This window comes from Cynara cardunculus, assembly GCF_001531365.2.
Source record: "Cynara cardunculus var. scolymus isolate 2C chromosome LG 6, CcrdV1, whole genome shotgun sequence".
Classification (NCBI taxonomy): Eukaryota; Viridiplantae; Streptophyta; class Magnoliopsida; order Asterales; family Asteraceae; genus Cynara; species Cynara cardunculus.
In genome coordinates this window covers 3,615,533-3,634,184 of record NC_037533.1, presented here as the reverse complement: position 1 = coordinate 3,634,184, position 18,652 = coordinate 3,615,533, and the positions used below count along the sequence as shown (strand labels likewise).

General features: G+C 36.0%; 4 protein-coding genes across 4 annotated transcripts; all 4 read right to left on the bottom strand.

The window, feature by feature from the left end:
- Positions 1–132: 132 nt before the first annotated feature.
- Positions 133–3,091, bottom strand: LOC112514772 (probable serine/threonine-protein kinase At1g54610). Its single transcript, XM_025121374.1, has 7 exons — positions 2,801–3,091; positions 2,171–2,455; positions 1,346–1,663; positions 950–1,171; positions 773–867; positions 590–695; positions 133–468 (listed from the first exon to the last, which is right to left on the bottom strand). Exons 1-7 carry the CDS (start codon positions 3,089–3,091, stop codon positions 133–135), a joined length of 1,653 nt encoding a protein of 550 aa, XP_024977142.1.
- A 303-nt stretch (positions 3,092–3,394) lies between these two features.
- On the bottom strand, positions 3,395–4,793 carry LOC112514529 (light-harvesting complex-like protein OHP2, chloroplastic). Its single transcript, XM_025121049.1, has 2 exons — positions 4,340–4,793; positions 3,395–3,669 (listed from the first exon to the last, which is right to left on the bottom strand). Exons 1-2 carry the CDS (start codon positions 4,726–4,728, stop codon positions 3,555–3,557), a joined length of 504 nt encoding a protein of 167 aa, XP_024976817.1. The 5' UTR covers positions 4,729–4,793; the 3' UTR covers positions 3,395–3,554.
- Positions 4,794–6,185: 1,392 nt separating this feature from the next.
- On the bottom strand, positions 6,186–10,092 carry LOC112514850. Its single transcript, XM_025121475.1, has 3 exons — positions 9,815–10,092; positions 8,528–9,137; positions 6,186–6,574 (listed from the first exon to the last, which is right to left on the bottom strand). The coding sequence occupies exons 2-3, from the start codon at positions 9,058–9,060 to the stop codon at positions 6,505–6,507; spliced, it is 603 nt and encodes a 200-aa protein (XP_024977243.1). The 5' UTR covers positions 9,061–9,137; positions 9,815–10,092; the 3' UTR covers positions 6,186–6,504.
- Positions 10,093–13,510: 3,418 nt separating this feature from the next.
- LOC112514794 (U3 small nucleolar RNA-associated protein 18 homolog) lies at positions 13,511–18,126 on the bottom strand. Its single transcript, XM_025121401.1, has 2 exons — positions 16,099–18,126; positions 13,511–13,871 (listed from the first exon to the last, which is right to left on the bottom strand). Exon 1 carries the CDS (start codon positions 17,727–17,729, stop codon positions 16,107–16,109), a length of 1,623 nt encoding a protein of 540 aa, XP_024977169.1. The 5' UTR covers positions 17,730–18,126; the 3' UTR covers positions 13,511–13,871; positions 16,099–16,106.
- Positions 18,127–18,652: the final 526 nt, after the last annotated feature.

Below are 18,652 nucleotides of genomic sequence, written 5' to 3'. Positions count from 1 at the left end.
CTCAAGATATTCGATAGCTTGATTTGGTGGTATTTATATATAAGCAATGGTATTGTAAAGATAGACATAACGAATTCAAATTTCAAATCATAAAAATAAGACGATTTGCAAGGAATATTGTTGTACATCAATCTAATCGTCGAGTTTTCTCTGATCTATCTTCCGAAACTCCCTCGTGGAAGAGGACCTCGGAAGATGGGTCTGAGCCTCATCGACCATACCACCATACTTGCTCGATATTCTTTTTGCACCAGGTAACGGGGGTCTATTTTTGATGTTCATTCTCGCGTTAGGATGAGATTCACTCATTTGCCTTTGGTAGCGTTGGTATAAGTTCTCGGGAGAGGGTAAAGGAGCCGGGATTTCTAAGGTCGGCCTTGGCCCTGTGCCAGGCGAAGACGATGAGCTTGTTTTCGTCGTCACAAGCTCTTCACTTTTCCTATCGACCTCTGGTTTCGTTTCAGCCTCCTGTGGAAGTGCATGACGACCGAGCAGTGGTTGTTAGATATGTTTGTAGCCTTGATAGAACATGGAAAGTTAAACCAACTGATAAGCCAACTTATGGTTGGCAAATGTGGCTAAAGTGTACCTCTTTTGGAGAAACCGAAGCTACATCCGGATTTTCTGTAGTTTGATCCTTTCGTCGTTGCTCTCTTGGCATTCTAGACCTTTGTCGTGTCCTCGGCTTTCTGGGCCTGCGATGGAAATGGGAAAATGACCAAGTAAAAATACGTTTTCTAAAATAAAAATGTCAAAGATTCGATGAGCTTACTTCTTTCGCTCGCTTGTTTGATCCAAATCATCGTCGTCGACTTGAATCACGGGCAAACCAGTAAGATCACACGCCCACGGGCTCGTGTGGAAGAACTACAATCATCGTATATACAGTTCAATTCGTTTTTAGTTTCCAACATTTTGATATCAATAAGAGGTTCGGTGCAGCTGGTACCTCCTTCTGGAGAGCAGAAGCAGCGGAACCCCGATAAGCAGGATCTAGAGCGAGAAGTACGGTTAAAAGTCCCAATGCCGATCTCGGGTAGTCTCTAAAAGCTTCTTGAAGATTCGGTTTGTATGAATGTGGCGGTCTAAACGTCGTTGACAACTTGAGTTTCTTCCAATAATCTTCCGATGGTGTCCCGCAAAGCTTGAAAATCTTATGAAGTTGCTCGACCTGAATTCGAATAAACTTCCGTCATGATCTCATTTCATCAACAATTCACGAGGTAGAATTGATCTGACAAACATCATGTCAATTCTACCTCATATCAGATATCAAGATTTTGTTATTTTTGACCGGGTCGAATGATTCTACTTCCGATCAAGATATATACAGATTTGAGTTCACCTCGGTCCTCCCGGGCATAATGGGCCTTCCAGCAAACATTTCGGCCAAGAGGCAGCCAGCGCTCCAAAGATCGATACCTGGACCGTATCGAGTTGCACCTAAGAGGAGCTCGGGGGATCGATACCAAAGTGTGACCACACGGTTTGTGAGGGCGACTGGTTTGTTGGGATTATAGTAATTCGCAAGTCCGAAATCAGCTATCTTTAGCATCCCGTTTTTATCGATCAGTAAATTCGATCCCTTGATATCTCTATGCAAAATCCCTCTTTCGTGACAGTGTTGAAGCCCCGAAAGCAGTTGTTGCATGTAAAATTTCACCTAAACATGATATTCGTTATATAACAAAAGAATCACATGCGTCTTAATAGAGCTTTAAGTTCATAGGAACAAAACGGTGTTACAATAAGCTGTTATGACGAATTTATGTGACCTAACAAGTTTTAACTACGAAGTTGGACAACTTAATAGAATACGAAAAAGTAAATCGTCTTATTAACTCTTTTATGTGACACTTTTGAAAATGGTCCGATATGAAAGTTGTTAGGACGATTTACTTTTTGTGTCATGTTGGTCTGTATAATCTGTTAGGTCACAAGATTTCGCCCTAACAACTTATTGTAACACATTTAGATAGTTCAACACAATTTATGATCCTATAAACTTGAAGTCTCATTAAGTATCCTGTTAAGACGTCCTAAATAACCAATTTTGTTGTGAAAAAAAAAACTAGGAATTTTATTCGTCGGGAAAAAATCCGTTGCAATTGATAGCTATTTGTACGAGGTTTGTTAATAGAATTGATAAGTTTTAAGTGAAATATCGAACCTGCGGCTCAGTTAGCCTTTCATCAGGCCGAGAAATTATCCTAGATAAATCGGTTTGCATATAGTCGAATACTAGATACAGACTGTATTGCATTCGCGACGTTGCTAAACCTTGGAGTTTCACGATGTTGGGATGATCCAACTTTCGCAACATCATGATCTCTCGTGCCATAAATTTTATGCTTTCGGGTTCCGAAGTATCGAAACGGACTTTCTTGAGAGCTACAATTTTCTTGGTTTTGCGATCTCGTGCCTTGTATACATTGCTGTAAGTCCCCGATCCGACCTGTAATACGATAGAAAAGTGTGGTGTCACAAGGACATTTTTTTGGTTTTTCTTTACAAATATAGCAGTTTATTTAGATTTACGTGTCCTGCGAAAACGTTTTCGTATAGATTACAGGTCTGTTTACATCTTAAATTCAGACATTACAACAAAATCGGTTTTATATGACATCAGAATATGAACACCTTATAGTAAGTTAGTACAATGATTTCAGACAAGTTTTTAGGGTAGCTTAATAAAAGTCAAACTTCTTAGGATGATACAGAATACTGTATTGTATTGTTTGTGAATACTTATAAAAGAGTGATTCAGCCATGTTTGACGTTATATTGTTGTAACAGATACCTTATCAAGCTTATCATAAGCATCTGCACTCTTTGGAAGCAAACCATCAAGAGCATCTTTAGGAACATTATCAGTGAGCCATTTAGGCCAGCCATCCACCAGATCATGGGACACCGAAGGTCGACCACCACCCTCACCCTCCACCGTCTTCTTCCCTTCTTTCCGATTACTCCGGCCACCACTGGAAGAAGAAGACGACGACTTTCTGACATACCCATTCTCCATTTTCAATTTCTCAAGACCAACTGGATGAGATGAATCCATGAATGGTTTGGTTGGAGCACAACCCATATAGATGTTGAATTGATGTATGACAGACTGTTTGGTGGTGAACTGAAGGTGACATTCACAAGAAAAAGGAGTTGCAGAAAACAAAACATCTGGTGATGAAACAAATGCAGGCTTTTCAGGGGTTCAAATCAAAGTTGCCGGCCTTTCATTTGCCGGCCGCCCATCAGATCCCTTTCCAAACACACTTGTTTCTTTATAATCTTATTTGTCGTTTACACGGTTTATTTCGTCACTAGCTGTTGTCGACTTAACAAGAAACAACACAATATGAAATTTCAAACAACGATTTCCGCTCTGGTTTCCCAAAATTCGTGTGTATTTTTCTGTTGAGAGTGAAGGGTGCAATCTTGGATGTACACGAGACGATTGAATTTCTTATAACTTAACACGGAGGAATATATGTAAAATGCAACAAGTAAAAGTAACTTGCGAAAGAAAGAGAGTTGTAACATGTAGAAAGAAATCATTCGAGATCTACGATTCCGAAGTTGGAGAGCAGGATCTTCACTTGATCGACAAAGTCTGATCCAGTTGCATACTCGGTTAACATCCCAACTGCGAATCCGAACATCGCCCATCTGCTCCATCCAAGAAAAACATTAAAACGTAATCTTTGTCTTGTCTTTATGTACAAACAATAAAAATACCCCCCCGCCTTAGAACGAGAGTCGGGTTTTTGGATTATCCCGATACAGACTTCATGGAACTCGAGGCTTTTAAGGGTCGAAATATTGTATTCATATCCACAATCCAAGATTTTATTGAACCACAAACCCATATTTTCTGGTAAAATGTAAACTAATAAAAGCCTAAACTAAGTAATTTAGCAATAGAGTTGTTTACAATTGTTTAAAATTGTGTAGTTGTCACTTAATAGTTCGCAGTCTCTGAATCGCTGAACCTTGTTTGGCAAAAAAAAAAGTGTCAGCCTCTTAATGGTTCTAAAACAGTAAAACCCTCTTCATGATTCTATATCATGAGCCAGTTAACCATTCAGCACCCTCATTTCATAGTAAACACTTACCGAACAATTATATTTCATTTTGTAATATCATAAGAGCCTCTTAATCATACCAATTAATCAGAAGCGCTAAGGGATTTGGACCTGGTATGTTGTGTGTAATCTTATAAACCCTAATTGTAATATTCCAACACAAAGACGTCTAGATTATTAGACCCAAATCAAGATTCTATAAAATCTTCAAGGATAATACAAATTTAGAAAGAGGGGTATCGTATTGAACGAACCTGCCATTGGAGATTTCGTTTTTGCCAATAAATCCAAAGAAAGGGCCTTGATTAGCAGCATCTTCAAGCTTCTTTTGCTTAAAATACTCCTGAAGCTCTTTCGCCTTCTGTCTCTGAAACTCCATCGTCACTACATTCTGACCAACAACCGCCGTCGTATCCGGTGGTGGTGGTGGTGGTGATGATGGTGGTGTGAGAGGTGCAGGTCTTACTGGTGGGGTAGCAATGGAGGGTCTTCTCAAAGGGCCATCAGTCTGAGAGCATCTTATGGTAACTACAGATCGCTTGCTTGCACAAGATCTAAATCCACCAGCAGTTGATGATGATGGTGATGATGGATTTGAAGATGAATCTGTGATTCTTATGTATTGGAGTGAAGCTATTGACATTTTCCCTAAATTTGTTGGTCTGTTTTGGTCATGAAAATGGATGAAATGGCTAAAAGAGTGTCATCATAATGATCCAAAGAGTGTGTGTGGATCAGGGGTGGCCAAGTCTTCAACAAATATATCAGTGGAGTTTTAGCCACCTACGGTTAGGAATTTCTTTTTATAAAGGGGGTGTTTGCGGTTGCTTATAAAAATAATTTATTGACTTATTTTGGTGTAACGTCGATAATAAATATTTTTAAGTATTTGGATAAATAATGTATATCGGTGTCAAACCGATAATAAAATGTTTTTGAAGAAGTTAAAACACTTTTGATTTATAATAAGTTGATAAGTACATTTATAGAAAAACATAAATTGTTCAAATAGGCAATAAACAAGATTATTCCACTATTTTTCAAATTATAAATTGTATTATTTGTTCAAAAATATTCCATTTATTAAATTATTTTTAATACAAGTCAAAGAATTTCTACCATGCATGTTCCTTGCTAATGAAACTAGTCTTGTTCTTCGTCTCGAATGAAATTCTTTCCATCAAAAATGGTTAGATTTCGATGTATATTTTCTCTCTAAATCAAACCAAACAAACTTGGAGAATTTCAAAATAAATAAAAAAAAAAGATAAAAATATACACACATTCGATCATTCACATTCTCGTTCTATCTCAATTTTTGTTATTGGCATAGCCTCATCTATACTATATTATAAAATATTTGACAAAAACTCTTAGAAACATTTTTTTATGCATAAAGTACTATTTATTAATGTATATTACTTAAAATTCAATATTACAAGTAAATTGTGCATAAGTACAACTTATTAAAGCTCTATGTTTGAATTCGTATAACTAACTACGGATAAACATAATCAAATAAAAAATAAACATCTCATTTTAAAATATAAAAAATCTAAAATATAATTAGGATAATTATTGAGTTATAACAGAATACTTAATTATTATTTTTATAAAAAAAATATTATTAAACCTAAATTAAGTTACTTCGTTACGTTAAATTAAATTATAATAAAAATTTTGAATTAAAAAAAATAAACAAACAAGAACTTTTAATTGGATAATTTGGTACTAATATTGATATATTTTTTGCAAATTTTATATGATATTTTCAAATTTATATTTTATTCAAAAATAAAAACATTATCGTTTTCTCAAAACCACATAAAATCATATTATATCAACACGGATAAAAAATAAAACGAAACATTGAAATGGAATTGTGTCTCGATGCATTGCACGAGTACCCTTATAGTGTGTATATATATATATATATATATATATATATATATATATATATATATTCACAAAAACACCTATTTGGTTTGATTTCTACATATTTGTTTACCCAAGAGAAAGAGAAAGAGAAAGAGAAAGAGAGTACTAGAAAACTATTTCAGATTAAATTTCTAAATTAACAAAAATCACAAAATTAATCAAATAAAACCACCGCGTTAAAGAACAAATTAGAAAGAAAACAAAACTGGAATATAAACACAAGTCACTCACTCCTTACCAGTTACTACTACCATATCATATCATATCATCACAAGTTGTTCATACAACCACCCCCATCATATTTCTTTATTGTAAATGACAAACATAGACTCTCTCTCACACACAATCACACACACACACAACGTGTGTGTGTGAGAGAGAGAGAGAGAGTCCAACGTCCATCATCTACAACAAATCTGATTGGTTGGTTGTATAAATGTCCATCGCTATGTGTTTGGTTTGGTGTAGCTACAACTTGAAACTACATAATCCTGCACGAACATGTTTTCCCGCTACTGTGTTCAAACTCATCATCTGAATCACTGTGTTCACTGCAACAAAAACAATATTACAAGTTACAAAACATCATCATCCATAAACACAACCAATGGATGGTTGTTTGTTTGTTGTCTGTTTATAGAAGATAGATATAATATAAGCCCTGAAATCTTGAACAAGAAAGATGAAAGCTTTCTCCATTAAACTTCAAAGAAATTGCTATCATCCTTGTGGGATATACATATACTAAGCAGTCCAAATGGAGTTTGATTTGATATTGATTCTAGGTAGAGGCTGTTTGGCAGTTGCTTAATGGTTTTGTGTAGAATCATTAAGTGGTCAAAATGATTAAGAGGCTCTCATGATATAGTGCAAAATGAAATATAATTGTATACAATGAAATTAGAGCTCTTAATGGTTAAGGGAGGCCCAAGATACAAAATCATTAGAGGGTTTTAGAACCATTAAGAGACAGATTTTTTTTTTTTGCCAAATAAGATTCACCTCTTAATGATTCAGAGATTGCCTCTTAATGGAACTATTAAGAGGTAAACAAACAAACCCTCGAAACGACATCTTAGTCTCTTGAGACAGAGATAAGGTCTTGGTACATCCTACCTTCAAAACCCTACATAAAACATGAAACTTTGACACTCTGGTAGTCTTAAGAGGAACTTGACCTAAATACAAACCTCAAATTGCTTGAACTTGCTCCTTTATCGTTGTCTAGTTACTAGTGCATAGCCAAATGAGTCCAAATGGACAAGGTAAATCCAACATAGAGGTAGGGTCAAGGGAGGCTAAGATGTACATAGACGTTACCTCGGGGTGGAAAGGTTGTTTCCACAAGGATCCCCATCTTGCAAAGAAAATAGATTCTTGTTATTTGTGCATATCTAGAGCTAATATGTAGAGATTGAACTATTCTTAAAAGCACATTCACGATAAATTACGACGACTTTCTTGTTTGGATCCTTTTCTTTAAGATGGTGATGTCTAGCAAGCACATTTTGCCCAACTAGTCCACAGGGTCCATGCAACGAGTACGCATCACCCCTAAGGCTAAGGGTTGATATTGGGATGCAAACTTGAGATTTAATGGATATTAAGGTTTGAATTGGCTGCCATAAGACCATGAATGGTGACACTTTCTGTGCTGAAATGGTTTGAGGATCTTTCTTAGCATTAACTATTTCGATGTTGAAAATACAATGTAATGATCTGATACATCATGGCCAGCAAGAAAAAGTGATGCAGATAGCCCGCACTGGTTTGTTATTAAGCAGAGATGTTACACTGCTCTCACATGTAGTTTAGTTTCCACGGTTTTTGTGAAGGTTAGGGCAACCATCTTGAAAATTGTAGATACGGTATGTGATGCACAGAAGGCCAGTTAGTGATATTGGTTTGGATGTATCAGGTGAAATAGTATGATCAGAATATCACATTAGAATGCTTTGAACTTGTATGGGCAACTGTTTTGAACTTTAAGGGCCTGTTTGGTTTGCGGGCTGTCGTGGGATTTGGAATTGGATTCCATTCTAATCCCGCATTTAGTTTAAAAGTGAAGTGCAACTAGTCCAGCGGGTTCATGCACACATGACCCTTAAGAAGTTGATAGCAGCTGGTGGGACAAGAACCTGAGATTAGATGTTTCATGAGGCAGAGGCACCAAGTCCTAGTGAGTTATACTGCTAGCTCAACCTATCTATATGATTCAAGAAGATGTGAAGATGCAATCTTGGGTCCTACTAACTAAGACAAGACTTTTAGAATTCTGAATGGAACCTTTTAACATTATCCACAAGCTTTTCCTCATAAACTCGTATATATGTCCGTTGCAGCAGAAATTCAGTATCATTCATGTTCAGAAAGATTACATATCAGTGACAATCACAAAGGAGATGAAGAATTGGCCATTGACATATATGAAAGAAGCAACTAATAAGTAATACCATCTTTCAATCCTACTGACATGATATAAAAGCATGATCATTCATACATACCTGGGTTCAAATTCCCGAATCTCAACAAGTTCTCCTCCACTAACATCTGTCCATTGCACGCTCCTTCTATCTATTTGGCCCGGAGCATTTTCAACCTCATCACCATTATTAACCCCACCTATGGCAGGTCTCTTCAAGCTGCTTTTAAGACAAGTTACATTTGTGCTATTACCATCACCACCCACAAAATCTGAAGTAGGAAGGGTTTCTTCGACTTTTTCTAAATCACAAGATGCTTTAAGAACATGTTGGTGGGTGGGTCCGATAGAGGGGCTCTCAATTCCTGCAGCAGAGTGACCAAAGCAGGAAAAGGAAGCACACCCGCAGACACAACGCTTGTTATTGGCAGCCAGTTGGTGATCAGGATCAGGATCAGGATCGGATTCTTGGTCCACCAAATGATATTGATTCCACGGTGTAACTCTCATGGGTTTCTCCTCTTTTTTATGACCCAATAGCAAAAGGTTCAAACCGTTGCTATACCCCGAAGCTGAGGAGGAGAAAAACCTTCCTCCTTCCACTGCTAATAACATCAGTTCTTCTCATTTGGGCACACCATAAATCTTGTCTTTATCCAGAACTTCTCTTAATCCCACCACCTTCAAACTACCTGCAATCACCCAAAACAGGGAAAACAAGAAATACAACAGGTTATTTGCGAGGTTCAACAATTCAACTAAACAGATAAGTGCATGAAGACAGAATAATTCTAGTCCTTCACCATCAAATTTGGGATCCATGAACAATACTGTGTTTTTTAAACACAAACAGCATAGGATCGAAAACCTGTTATCATAACCAAACCAGTTGGAGAAAAAAAGTGATGGATGATTTCATTTCATGTATTTATTCACGGAAGAACAGAATTACTGTTCATATATTGCAAAAAGCATGAAAGCAACTCTCTGTTTACCACTGGTGAGAATGCATTTAGACCCAAAAAAGAAATTCAGTTCTTATAAAATTAACTTGATTGAGGTACTTTAACGATCACCCACAAAATGGAAGAACATAAATTCAGAGATGGGTTGGCAAACAATCATCGAGAACAGAAAAAGAAAGACTATCAAGAACAACATCGATTGCGAACGAAGATCTAAAACACAAATTCAGATTCAATCCCAAATTCAGAACAAGAAAAGAAAACAACCCACATACATTATATGGAAAACCCAAGATCCTAATTTGTTCAGAGTGAAAGAAAATACCTAAAGAACTCGAATGTCTTGAAAGTTTACAAATTTAAAAAAAAAAATGGACATTTAGTGGAGGAAAAATAGGACTTACGGATCTGAGAATGATTCCAGCTTACATGTGTTTACCACCTTGCCGGAGTTGATAGCCGGTGGTCTAAAAAATCACCGGAAAATCGTTTGAAAGAAAGACTGCGGTGTGTGTGAAGGTTGAGAGAGAAGTGAGAATGGAGGGGGCGAATTCTATGAAAGCTTTTTAGGATATAATGGTGGCAACCAAATCAATTAATTATTGCTTCGTTTATCAAAATGATTTGACCTTCTTTAAACCACCAACCCAACTCAACTCAAATGGTGTAACTTCCATCAAATATACAAAATTTCTTCGGCTATTGCTATAAAGATTCTTGTTTGTATATAAAGTCAATGCCCACAAACTAGAAAGAATGTCTCAAAAATAATATATATATATATATATATATATATATATATATATATATTTGTAGTTGGATCTTTGAAAGTCGCAATCTTTATAAGCATAATTGTTTGTTTTATTAAGGTTGTTTGTTCATGAATCACTAAGAGATGAATTTTGTTTGATAAAAAAAATCTACCTCTTAATGATTTTAAAATTCTTTGAATGATTTTATATCTTGAATGAGGGTGTAAACGATACGAGACAACTCGCGAGCTACTCGAGATCGACTCGATCAACACTCGACTCGAATAGACTTGGCTCGAATGCGAGCTCGACTCGACATATGAACGAGTCGAGTCAAGCTACCTAATACTCAACTCGAAAAACTCATGAGATACTCGATTATTTTATATATAATTAGTTTTAAAATATAATCAGTTTTTATGATAATATTTATAAAATACAAAAATAATAAAAATGTCTTATACTTTTAAATATTTAAACAAAATTATGCATTTTTTAATTATAAAAATTAATCAATTATTTTTTTTATTAAAATCACAATTAAAAAAATACAAAGAAAAACTATAAAAAAGGTTAGTGAATTTGTCCCACGTTAGAAGAGAGATGGTAAAAGAAGGAAGAAAAGATGTTATAAAAAGAGATGGAGGTGAATGAAATTTCTAACTTTGTCTTTTTTAATGATGGAGTTTGAAGTTGATCCTTTTAGTTTTATAAAAACTAAGAGAACATTTGTAAGTTTTAAAATTTATAAGACAAAGACCTTAAAATTTCATAAATTTCAATATGGGTGAGCTTGGTTTAAGCTTGATTTGAGTTCAAGTTCGAGTTCAAGCTTGATTTGAATTGCAGTTCGAGCTTGTTTTGAGCTTGATTTGAGTTCAAGTCGAGTTCGAGCTTGGAAATTGAGTTTCGAGTTCGAGTCGAGTATAATGATACTCGAGCTCGACTCACATCATTTACACCTCTAATCTTGAACCTCCTTTAACCATTCAGCACTCTAATTTCATTCTGAATAATTATCAAACAATTATATTTCATTTTGCGCTATATTATAAGTCTTTCAATTATTCCGACCACTTAATCATTCAACACCGAACCATTCAACAACTGTAAAAAAAAACCAGTAACTAACAAATAACAGGTTAATTTGGTTTGGTTGGATGCAAATTATAAGAAATGGCAATTCATTTGTATTTCATTTTGTAATTTGGTAACAAGAGTTTTAGAGATTGTTATCTAACTTTTAAACATGATTATAAAAATCACTAAAATATTGAAAACCATTATAACAATTAATTAACTTTGTGGTGTTTCAGTGACGATTACTTAAAAATTAGCCACTTCTAAAAACTAGAATAGTCTATTTTAAAATTTGGTTTCCAAATTATAAGTAAATTAAAGTTACTTTTTAACAATTTCATTAAGAGACAACATCTGTATCATTGAGAGTTGAATCATGTTTGGCAAAAAAAAAGTCTACATCTTAATGGTTTTAAAACCCTCTGAATGATTTTGTATCATGAGTCTCCTTTAACCATTAAGCGCTCTAATTTCATTTTAAGTAATTATCAAACAATTATATTTCATTTTTCACTATATCATGAGAGCCTCTTGAACATTTTGCACCAAATCATTCAGCAACTGCCAAATAGCCTCTTATTATTATTTGTTGCAATATTGTTAATTTTTTGGATTAATTGAATTTGTTTATTTCAAAATACAAGTGATAATGCAGAATACCCATTTGTCGATTATATAGTTTAACATGTAACAAAGGGCATTTGACATAGCGGTATCGTAGCCCTTGGCCTTCTAGGAGGTCAGGGGTTCAAACCTCACCATAGGTGAGGAGGGTGTATGAGTTTATTTGTTGCATTTACCGTATATCAATATTATATACTTCAAAAAAAAAAAAAAAAAAAAACTTTGACCCAATCATCATCTTTATTCGTCGTTAATTCACAACAACGCTATCACCAACTACTAAACCAAATTTGCACCCACTTATATTTCGAACTAGAATATGAAATTACATTCACTTGGTCAACGCGATTCTTGATGATACCAAATTTGTCCCTCATGATTTTGTCACAACTTAAAAATTATTATTTGAGTTGTTGTAACGTACGACCTAAAAAATAACAAAAAATTGATGATATCACATTTGCACCCAGTTGACTTCAACATGGCTTAAAAATGGCTCTTATCCCAAAAGTTGTTGACTTACATAATCTCAATAATAAAGTTGATGACCAAAACCGTTATTTTACCATTTTCAAGACTATTTCAGTTGGATTTGATATAAATAAACTCAATGGCAAAGTTCACTGACTTTTACGAGTGGTTTTTTATTTAAATAACTCATTTAAAGCTTTTATTGTTACAGAACAGTTTTAACTGTAAAGGTGTAAAATCATATATGWTATAGCTAAGCTAAGTACAAGTAATAATGCACAAGGTACATACAATTAGGAAGGGTAGAGATGCTCTAAGAAAGTAAAGGAAAGAGCATGTTAGGGGGGAATAATTTGCATGGTCTTCTTTATGCTTTTTTATAAATGGGTAAAGGAGACCTTTGACATGAATTTTTAAAGTATGGTGGATTCATGGAGGTTATAATGGCATTGTCAACAAAAAAAAAGGCCTAAAAAGAAAGGTGCTCTTATTCCAAACTTCTACAAATGCTTTATGTCATTTAATATTTGTAAAGAAGGATCAAGACACTCATCACATATGCAATAAACACAACAGATTGGTTTGAGCTTTGTTCCAAAGATCAAAAGTACTAAGAAGTCACAAGTTCAAATCCAAAGAGAAATAAAAATCCCCTTATGGCCACGGAGGTTTAAATGCGGTGACTCCAGGCTAACTGCAAAGCAGATGGTCGCCGAAAAAAAGAACCATGACCGTAAATAACTACTGATTGAACTATGGTTTGAAAATAACAAACGAAAAACAAAAACATTTTGAGAAACCAAGAACCAACCATTTCATGAAATATTCATGATGAATAATACTAAATATATTCATGAATATCATGCATTTGATATTAATCATGATATCCCTCATGGATAATTCATAAATAGTTGGTTTTAAAAATACATAAATGAAACCACAAGGGTGGTGCCTGATTGGTTTGAGCTTGGCTCCAAAGGTCAAAAGTACCAGGATGTCACAGGTTCAAATCCAAGAAGAAATAAAAATCCCCTTGTGGCCATGGAGGTTCAAATGCGGTGTCTCCAGGGTATCTGTAAAACAGGTGGTTACCCTAGGATTAGTCGGCTCGGATAACGGGTTGGATATCCAGGTTAATTAAAAAAAATACATAAATGGATGCATAGACATATGTAGGTGAGGAAAAGGGCATGATTTGAATCATAAAAGATGAAAGAGTAAGAATCCAAAAGGTAGTTTACAAATAACATGAAGAATATAACTTCTTTCTTGGATTGCAGAAGGAAGTGAAAAGTAGTTGTTAATCATGATCTGCATGCATGTCCATTGAAGAATCAAGAATCTGATTTTCCACCTGGCTGGATATGTGATAGTTCTGAAGGCTGCGACGAACAGGGCTCGATAAAGCATTCGAGAATATATAGTTCTTCGACGCTGCTTGATCACTAGACGACCCACAATTTATCGATGGGGGATTTGTCACTTGCTGTCTTGCTAATGGTGCCTCCTCCACACATGATGATTCTAGCTCACCCTGCCAACTCAAATATACCCATCACTACATGCATTCATACTACAATCATAACTATATATATATATATATATATATATATATATATACACACACACCCCCCCCCAATACTTTTCCTCATAAAATAGGTGAGCCAAGTACATGGGATCCAAAAGCACAATATGTAAATCATGGTAATCATCAGCACCACCAACATCTAGACTAATTTTTTTTCATCACCATTCCAGCCAATACCCTGCCAGAGAAGGTCACTTGCTATCCCTATTAGGAGTTCCAGTGTAGAGATATAACCATGACTACTGCATCAGTTATCTATCTCCCATTTTCACGTTTATACGGTTTATCAGTTTTCATACAAATTCTCACTGTACATTAGCTGACATCGAAGTGCCTGTATAATTCCCAGGCCACATCTTTGTACAGTATCATGAGTCCTAACATACAACAGCAACAAGCCTTTTATCCCCAAACTAGTTGAGTTTGACTAAATAAAATATAAAATGGTGCAAACAAACCCCAACCGCTCAATGGMATCCTTTCATGCAGACCTYCATAAACAGTGCACRGTTTTTAGCTATTCTAAYGAAAATAGAAGTTTGTTATCTCCGTCTCATTGCATTGTCTACAAAATACAAAATCATTCACACACATACAAGGTAAGAACTTTAATAAAGTGAACCCATTTCCCTTGATTTCTGAAGAACCACATACAACATAACAGCATGAAGATAATGGATATCTCTAACAAACTCACCATATTGCTATATAGTACAAGAGACATGTCAAACCACATAAAAAGGATAATTTGGATTATCTTGCAATTYGTCAAGAACAATCATGACGAAAACCACTGGGGCCAATATTAAAAATTGGAAGGAATATTACATCAATAAAGAATACCCTATTTAATTGTCAAAGAATGTGGACTACTGACAGGAAAAGAATGAATAGTCTAGCAGGTAATAAGACACACTTCAGAAATTGGAAAGATTGTTACATCAAAAAGAACACCTGTTCAATTGCCAAAGAAAGTAGACTACAGAGAAAAACAGGGAATAGTCTAGCAGACAACACAAGACATATTGTAGATGCTCAGAATTCAGAAATTGGACTTCAAACCCCATTAAACCTAATAAGGTCAAATGCCAAAAAGAGGTAAATCAAAGGGCTGATCAAAACAATCACTCCTTCCTAACTCCCTGGTTGTAAATATTTGAAATTGAGGAAATAYATTGAGCTTCCTGTTWATGCTGATATAGATACTTTGARTTTTAGAGTCAAAATACCAAAAGTAGTGTACACTCTACTTGGGCCAGTTCCATCCTTACAWTCATAGCATTTATATGCTTCAGAWGTGTCAACTTTATTTTGAAATAATACAATTTACAGTCATTGACAAGCAAGCAGGAAGCACACAAATGGAGTTGGGAGATTATTRAAGTTAYGTCCCAAAACTTAAAAGGTCTACAAAGAGAACAGATGATCTTAAAATGCCAATACATAACTTGATAACTATCAAGCCAATAGAAGTAGTGACCACCCTAGCATTTCAATGACCATCCAAGCATTTCAGGAAAAAAAAATGTKAAAACTCAGGTTGTGATGTTGAGCCTTTAYATCTTGTGATCAAATTAARGAAGAAATTAGCCCAGATCTTGACATATATTCATAAGCAAATATTTTTATTTGCCTTTTGCAAAGTATTGCAAGYTCAGCAGCAGATACAAAGTTTGATGCTGGCAAACAGTAGATCAAAGTCAATAAGATGAGTCAAAATCAAACTTACATCTAGCGAAGGACCAGCARTAAGTAGTTTGGCCCACATACAGCAGGAAGWATCAAATGAAAGAGACCACYAACAAACTTAAACATACAGTTGTAAGTTACTTAACGAATTAAAGACAGATGAAAATCCATGACTTAACCAGGACGGTACTTCAAACTCTGATCAACAGTCTGGATCATGTGCAACCAGCCGTATCATATTTAAAAAAAAATGAATGAGGTTGACTTGTTTTTGAGTAAATGGCAATAATAATAATTGCAAATACGAGAAATTGTAATATAAGCTAAAACAGAGTTAATAAAACAGGCTACAATGTGAAATCAAAGCAAAAATGGCGAATAAGATGCCATATAACCTATCTATCCCAAAAGCCCATGATATGTAAAACAATTGTGCGATCAAAATCATGCTTCGATAAGATAAAGCAGGTAGACGATTACTTACTCGAGTCTCTATGCATGTTGATAATGATTCAACTTGTAGAGTAATACATGACCAGCGGCATTGCCCATYGCCATCATACCTCCACCGGGGCTGAAATCCAAACACCGAGGATACTGCAGTGTCCTATTTGATGGCGGCCAGTTAGAGAAAACCGTGAAGGAAGGGATATGCACCAGCTTCATGCTGTTCTTCTTCATGCTTGAACAAATGGCTAAGATTTGTGCATCACTGTTAAACCTCATGAAATCTACTTTTGTGGTCAAGTTCTCGATGGTTTTTATGGGTTTTTTGTTTCCCCCTAAAAACTCATCCCGGTTATATATGTTTACAATCCCGCTATCAGAACCTGCTGCAAAGATGTTTCCATTTGGGGAAGAACCAAGTGCAGTACCAGTTATACAGCCATCATCGACACCCTTATGGAAGCAGGTCATTGTTCTAAGATCCCAATGGTAGATCTGCCCATCGCCACCAGTGCTCATTAACTGTTGCCCCCCGTTCGTGAATGCTAGAGCTCGTGCAGTTCCGTTCATCTTGAGAGTTCCTATCAATTCTTTYGTTTTGGATGAGACCAATAAGATGTACCCTTCATTGCCAAGAAAAGCAATTGTGTTGGAATCAGGTGAAATCTCAAAAGTTTCTAAGCTCTTCTCGTCCCTGCCAACCAACGGACCGATTTTATCCATCTTCGCCTTAACTAAATCGAAGCTGTARAAGAACTTTCTCCTTCCCGATAGRATAACCTGCGAACCATCCGGTGTGAAGGATGCCTTTCTGATTGGACAATCATCCACAAAGATGGTTTGGATTTTCGTGTTCCTTTTTCCATCTATCTGAAAAAACCTCAACTTTTTGTCTAATCCACCAGTAAGGAGCAACTGCCCATTTCTATGAAACTGTACCGAATTAATCGGACCACTCGAAGGGTCTTGTGCATTTGCGTCAACCAATCTCGAATACTCCAGTAATCCCGGCAACAACTTTGCACTGCTCTTCACAACGAGATCTTGGGTAGTCTGAAGAATACTATCAACATCTCCATTTTCTTGATCGCTGTCCTCGTCSGAATTGTAGTTCCGGTCTTGTCGAGCCCATTCTGTGCTTGGGTTCATCTTAACGTGCTGAGCCCTCAGTCTTGATACATATTCAGAACCCGATATTAAGGTCTCATCCTCTTCCTGTCGTATCTTCCTCAGCCTGTTGACTTTAGCAATATTTATGTTGGTCTTTTCTTCCTCTTCATCAACCCATACAGGTTTCCGTTGGATCTGTTCATCTGTACCAACTATTATTCCATCCTCTTCATAAACAGACAACACGCTATTGGCTGAACGATCAGTAAAGAACAAAGCAGAATCCTCATTTCCGTCATTGTCTTTCCCAAACTCAACTGGATGCAAAGAGCCAAACAAGGCGTTTTCCAGCTTCTTCATCTCCATTTCTTGCTCAATTTCAGCTTGTTTGTTCTCTATGAGCTCTTTCTTTTTCTTTTTAGGCTTCACTACATCCAAATCTTTTGAATTTTCCATCTCTTGCACCACATCCAACTGCAAAGACTCGTCAAGAGCCTTCCTTTTGATCTTCTTAACTCTATCTTTAACAGCCGCATTTTGAGAAATTAAAGTCGCCATCGTCAAGACAGCTGTCACTGCAAGATTGAACACAATCACGATAAGCAACTTATATAGTTAGTAGTTGCAACTTAAAAAACGATCTTCAGAACACTACACCATAAGCCATCATCCTTGTGCTCATTCTAATCTTTCTTTTTCATATTCATACAGTCAGAAGATCATTGTAATGAAGTCACAAAAGGGATAAGCAAATCTTTAACAGTACAAACAAAAAAAAAGCAAGTATGATCAAACAAAAAAGAAAGATTCGACTAGATTCTAGGGGGTGTTTGGGAATGCTTATTTGAAACAACTTATACTTTTCTACAAATTCACTTGTCAACTTATTATTAGGGGTGAGCACGGGTTGGGTTGGGCGGTTTATGACGATTTTACAACCCAACCCAATTACGGCGGTTTGAAAAATCTCAACCCAACCCAACCCATTCAAAAGTATAACCCAACCCTTGCGGGTTAGGGCGGGTTGGGTTGGGTTGGCGGGTTACAAAAACTCATTGGTTCCAGAACAAAAGAGCCAGATCGAAATCGAGGCACATCGAGCAAGAGTACAACACCCTAAAGCAGGACTATGAGACACTGGCATCTAAGTCTGAGTCACTGAAAAAAGAGAATCAAGCCCTACTTAACCAGGTATCGTAGTGGTTATATACTACAACTCGAACACCATCCTAAGTAGTTTCATTCATATGTGAATAAAGATTTAACCAATGTTACTTGATGAACAGTTGGAGATGCTAAGARACGTAGCAGATAGGCATCAAGAAAACACYAGGAGGCTGGACTCCATTGGAAACAGTAGCAGTGAAGATTCTGATGATCGAATAACCAATTCGCCAACCAAAAACGATGCAAACATTACGTTAGAAAGCTATAGCCAAGAAATTAGCGTTCCATTTTATGAGAATGTTGCATACGTTGGA

Coding starts and splice junctions, on each gene's coding strand:
- LOC112514772 (XM_025121374.1), bottom strand. CDS start 3,091: ATGGGTTGTGCTCCAACCAAACCATTCATGGATTCATCTCATCCAGTT. Junction 1,664..2,170: donor AAAGGCTAACTGAGCCGCAG/GTTCGATATTTC, acceptor TATCATGTTTAG/GTGAAATTTTACATGCAACA. Junction 696..772: donor CAAACAAGCGAGCGAAAGAA/GTAAGCTCATCG, acceptor TTTCCATCGCAG/GCCCAGAAAGCCGAGGACAC.
- LOC112514529 (XM_025121049.1), bottom strand. CDS start 4,728: ATGTCAATAGCTTCACTCCAATACATAAGAATCACAGATTCATCTTCA. Junction 3,670..4,339: donor AACGAAATCTCCAATGGCAG/GTTCGTTCAATA, acceptor TGGATGGAGCAG/ATGGGCGATGTTCGGATTCG.
- LOC112514850 (XM_025121475.1), bottom strand. CDS start 9,060: ATGTTATTAGCAGTGGAAGGAGGAAGGTTTTTCTCCTCCTCAGCTTCG. Junction 6,575..8,527: donor ATTCGGGAATTTGAACCCAG/GTATGTATGAAT, acceptor TTTTTGTTGCAG/TGAACACAGTGATTCAGATG.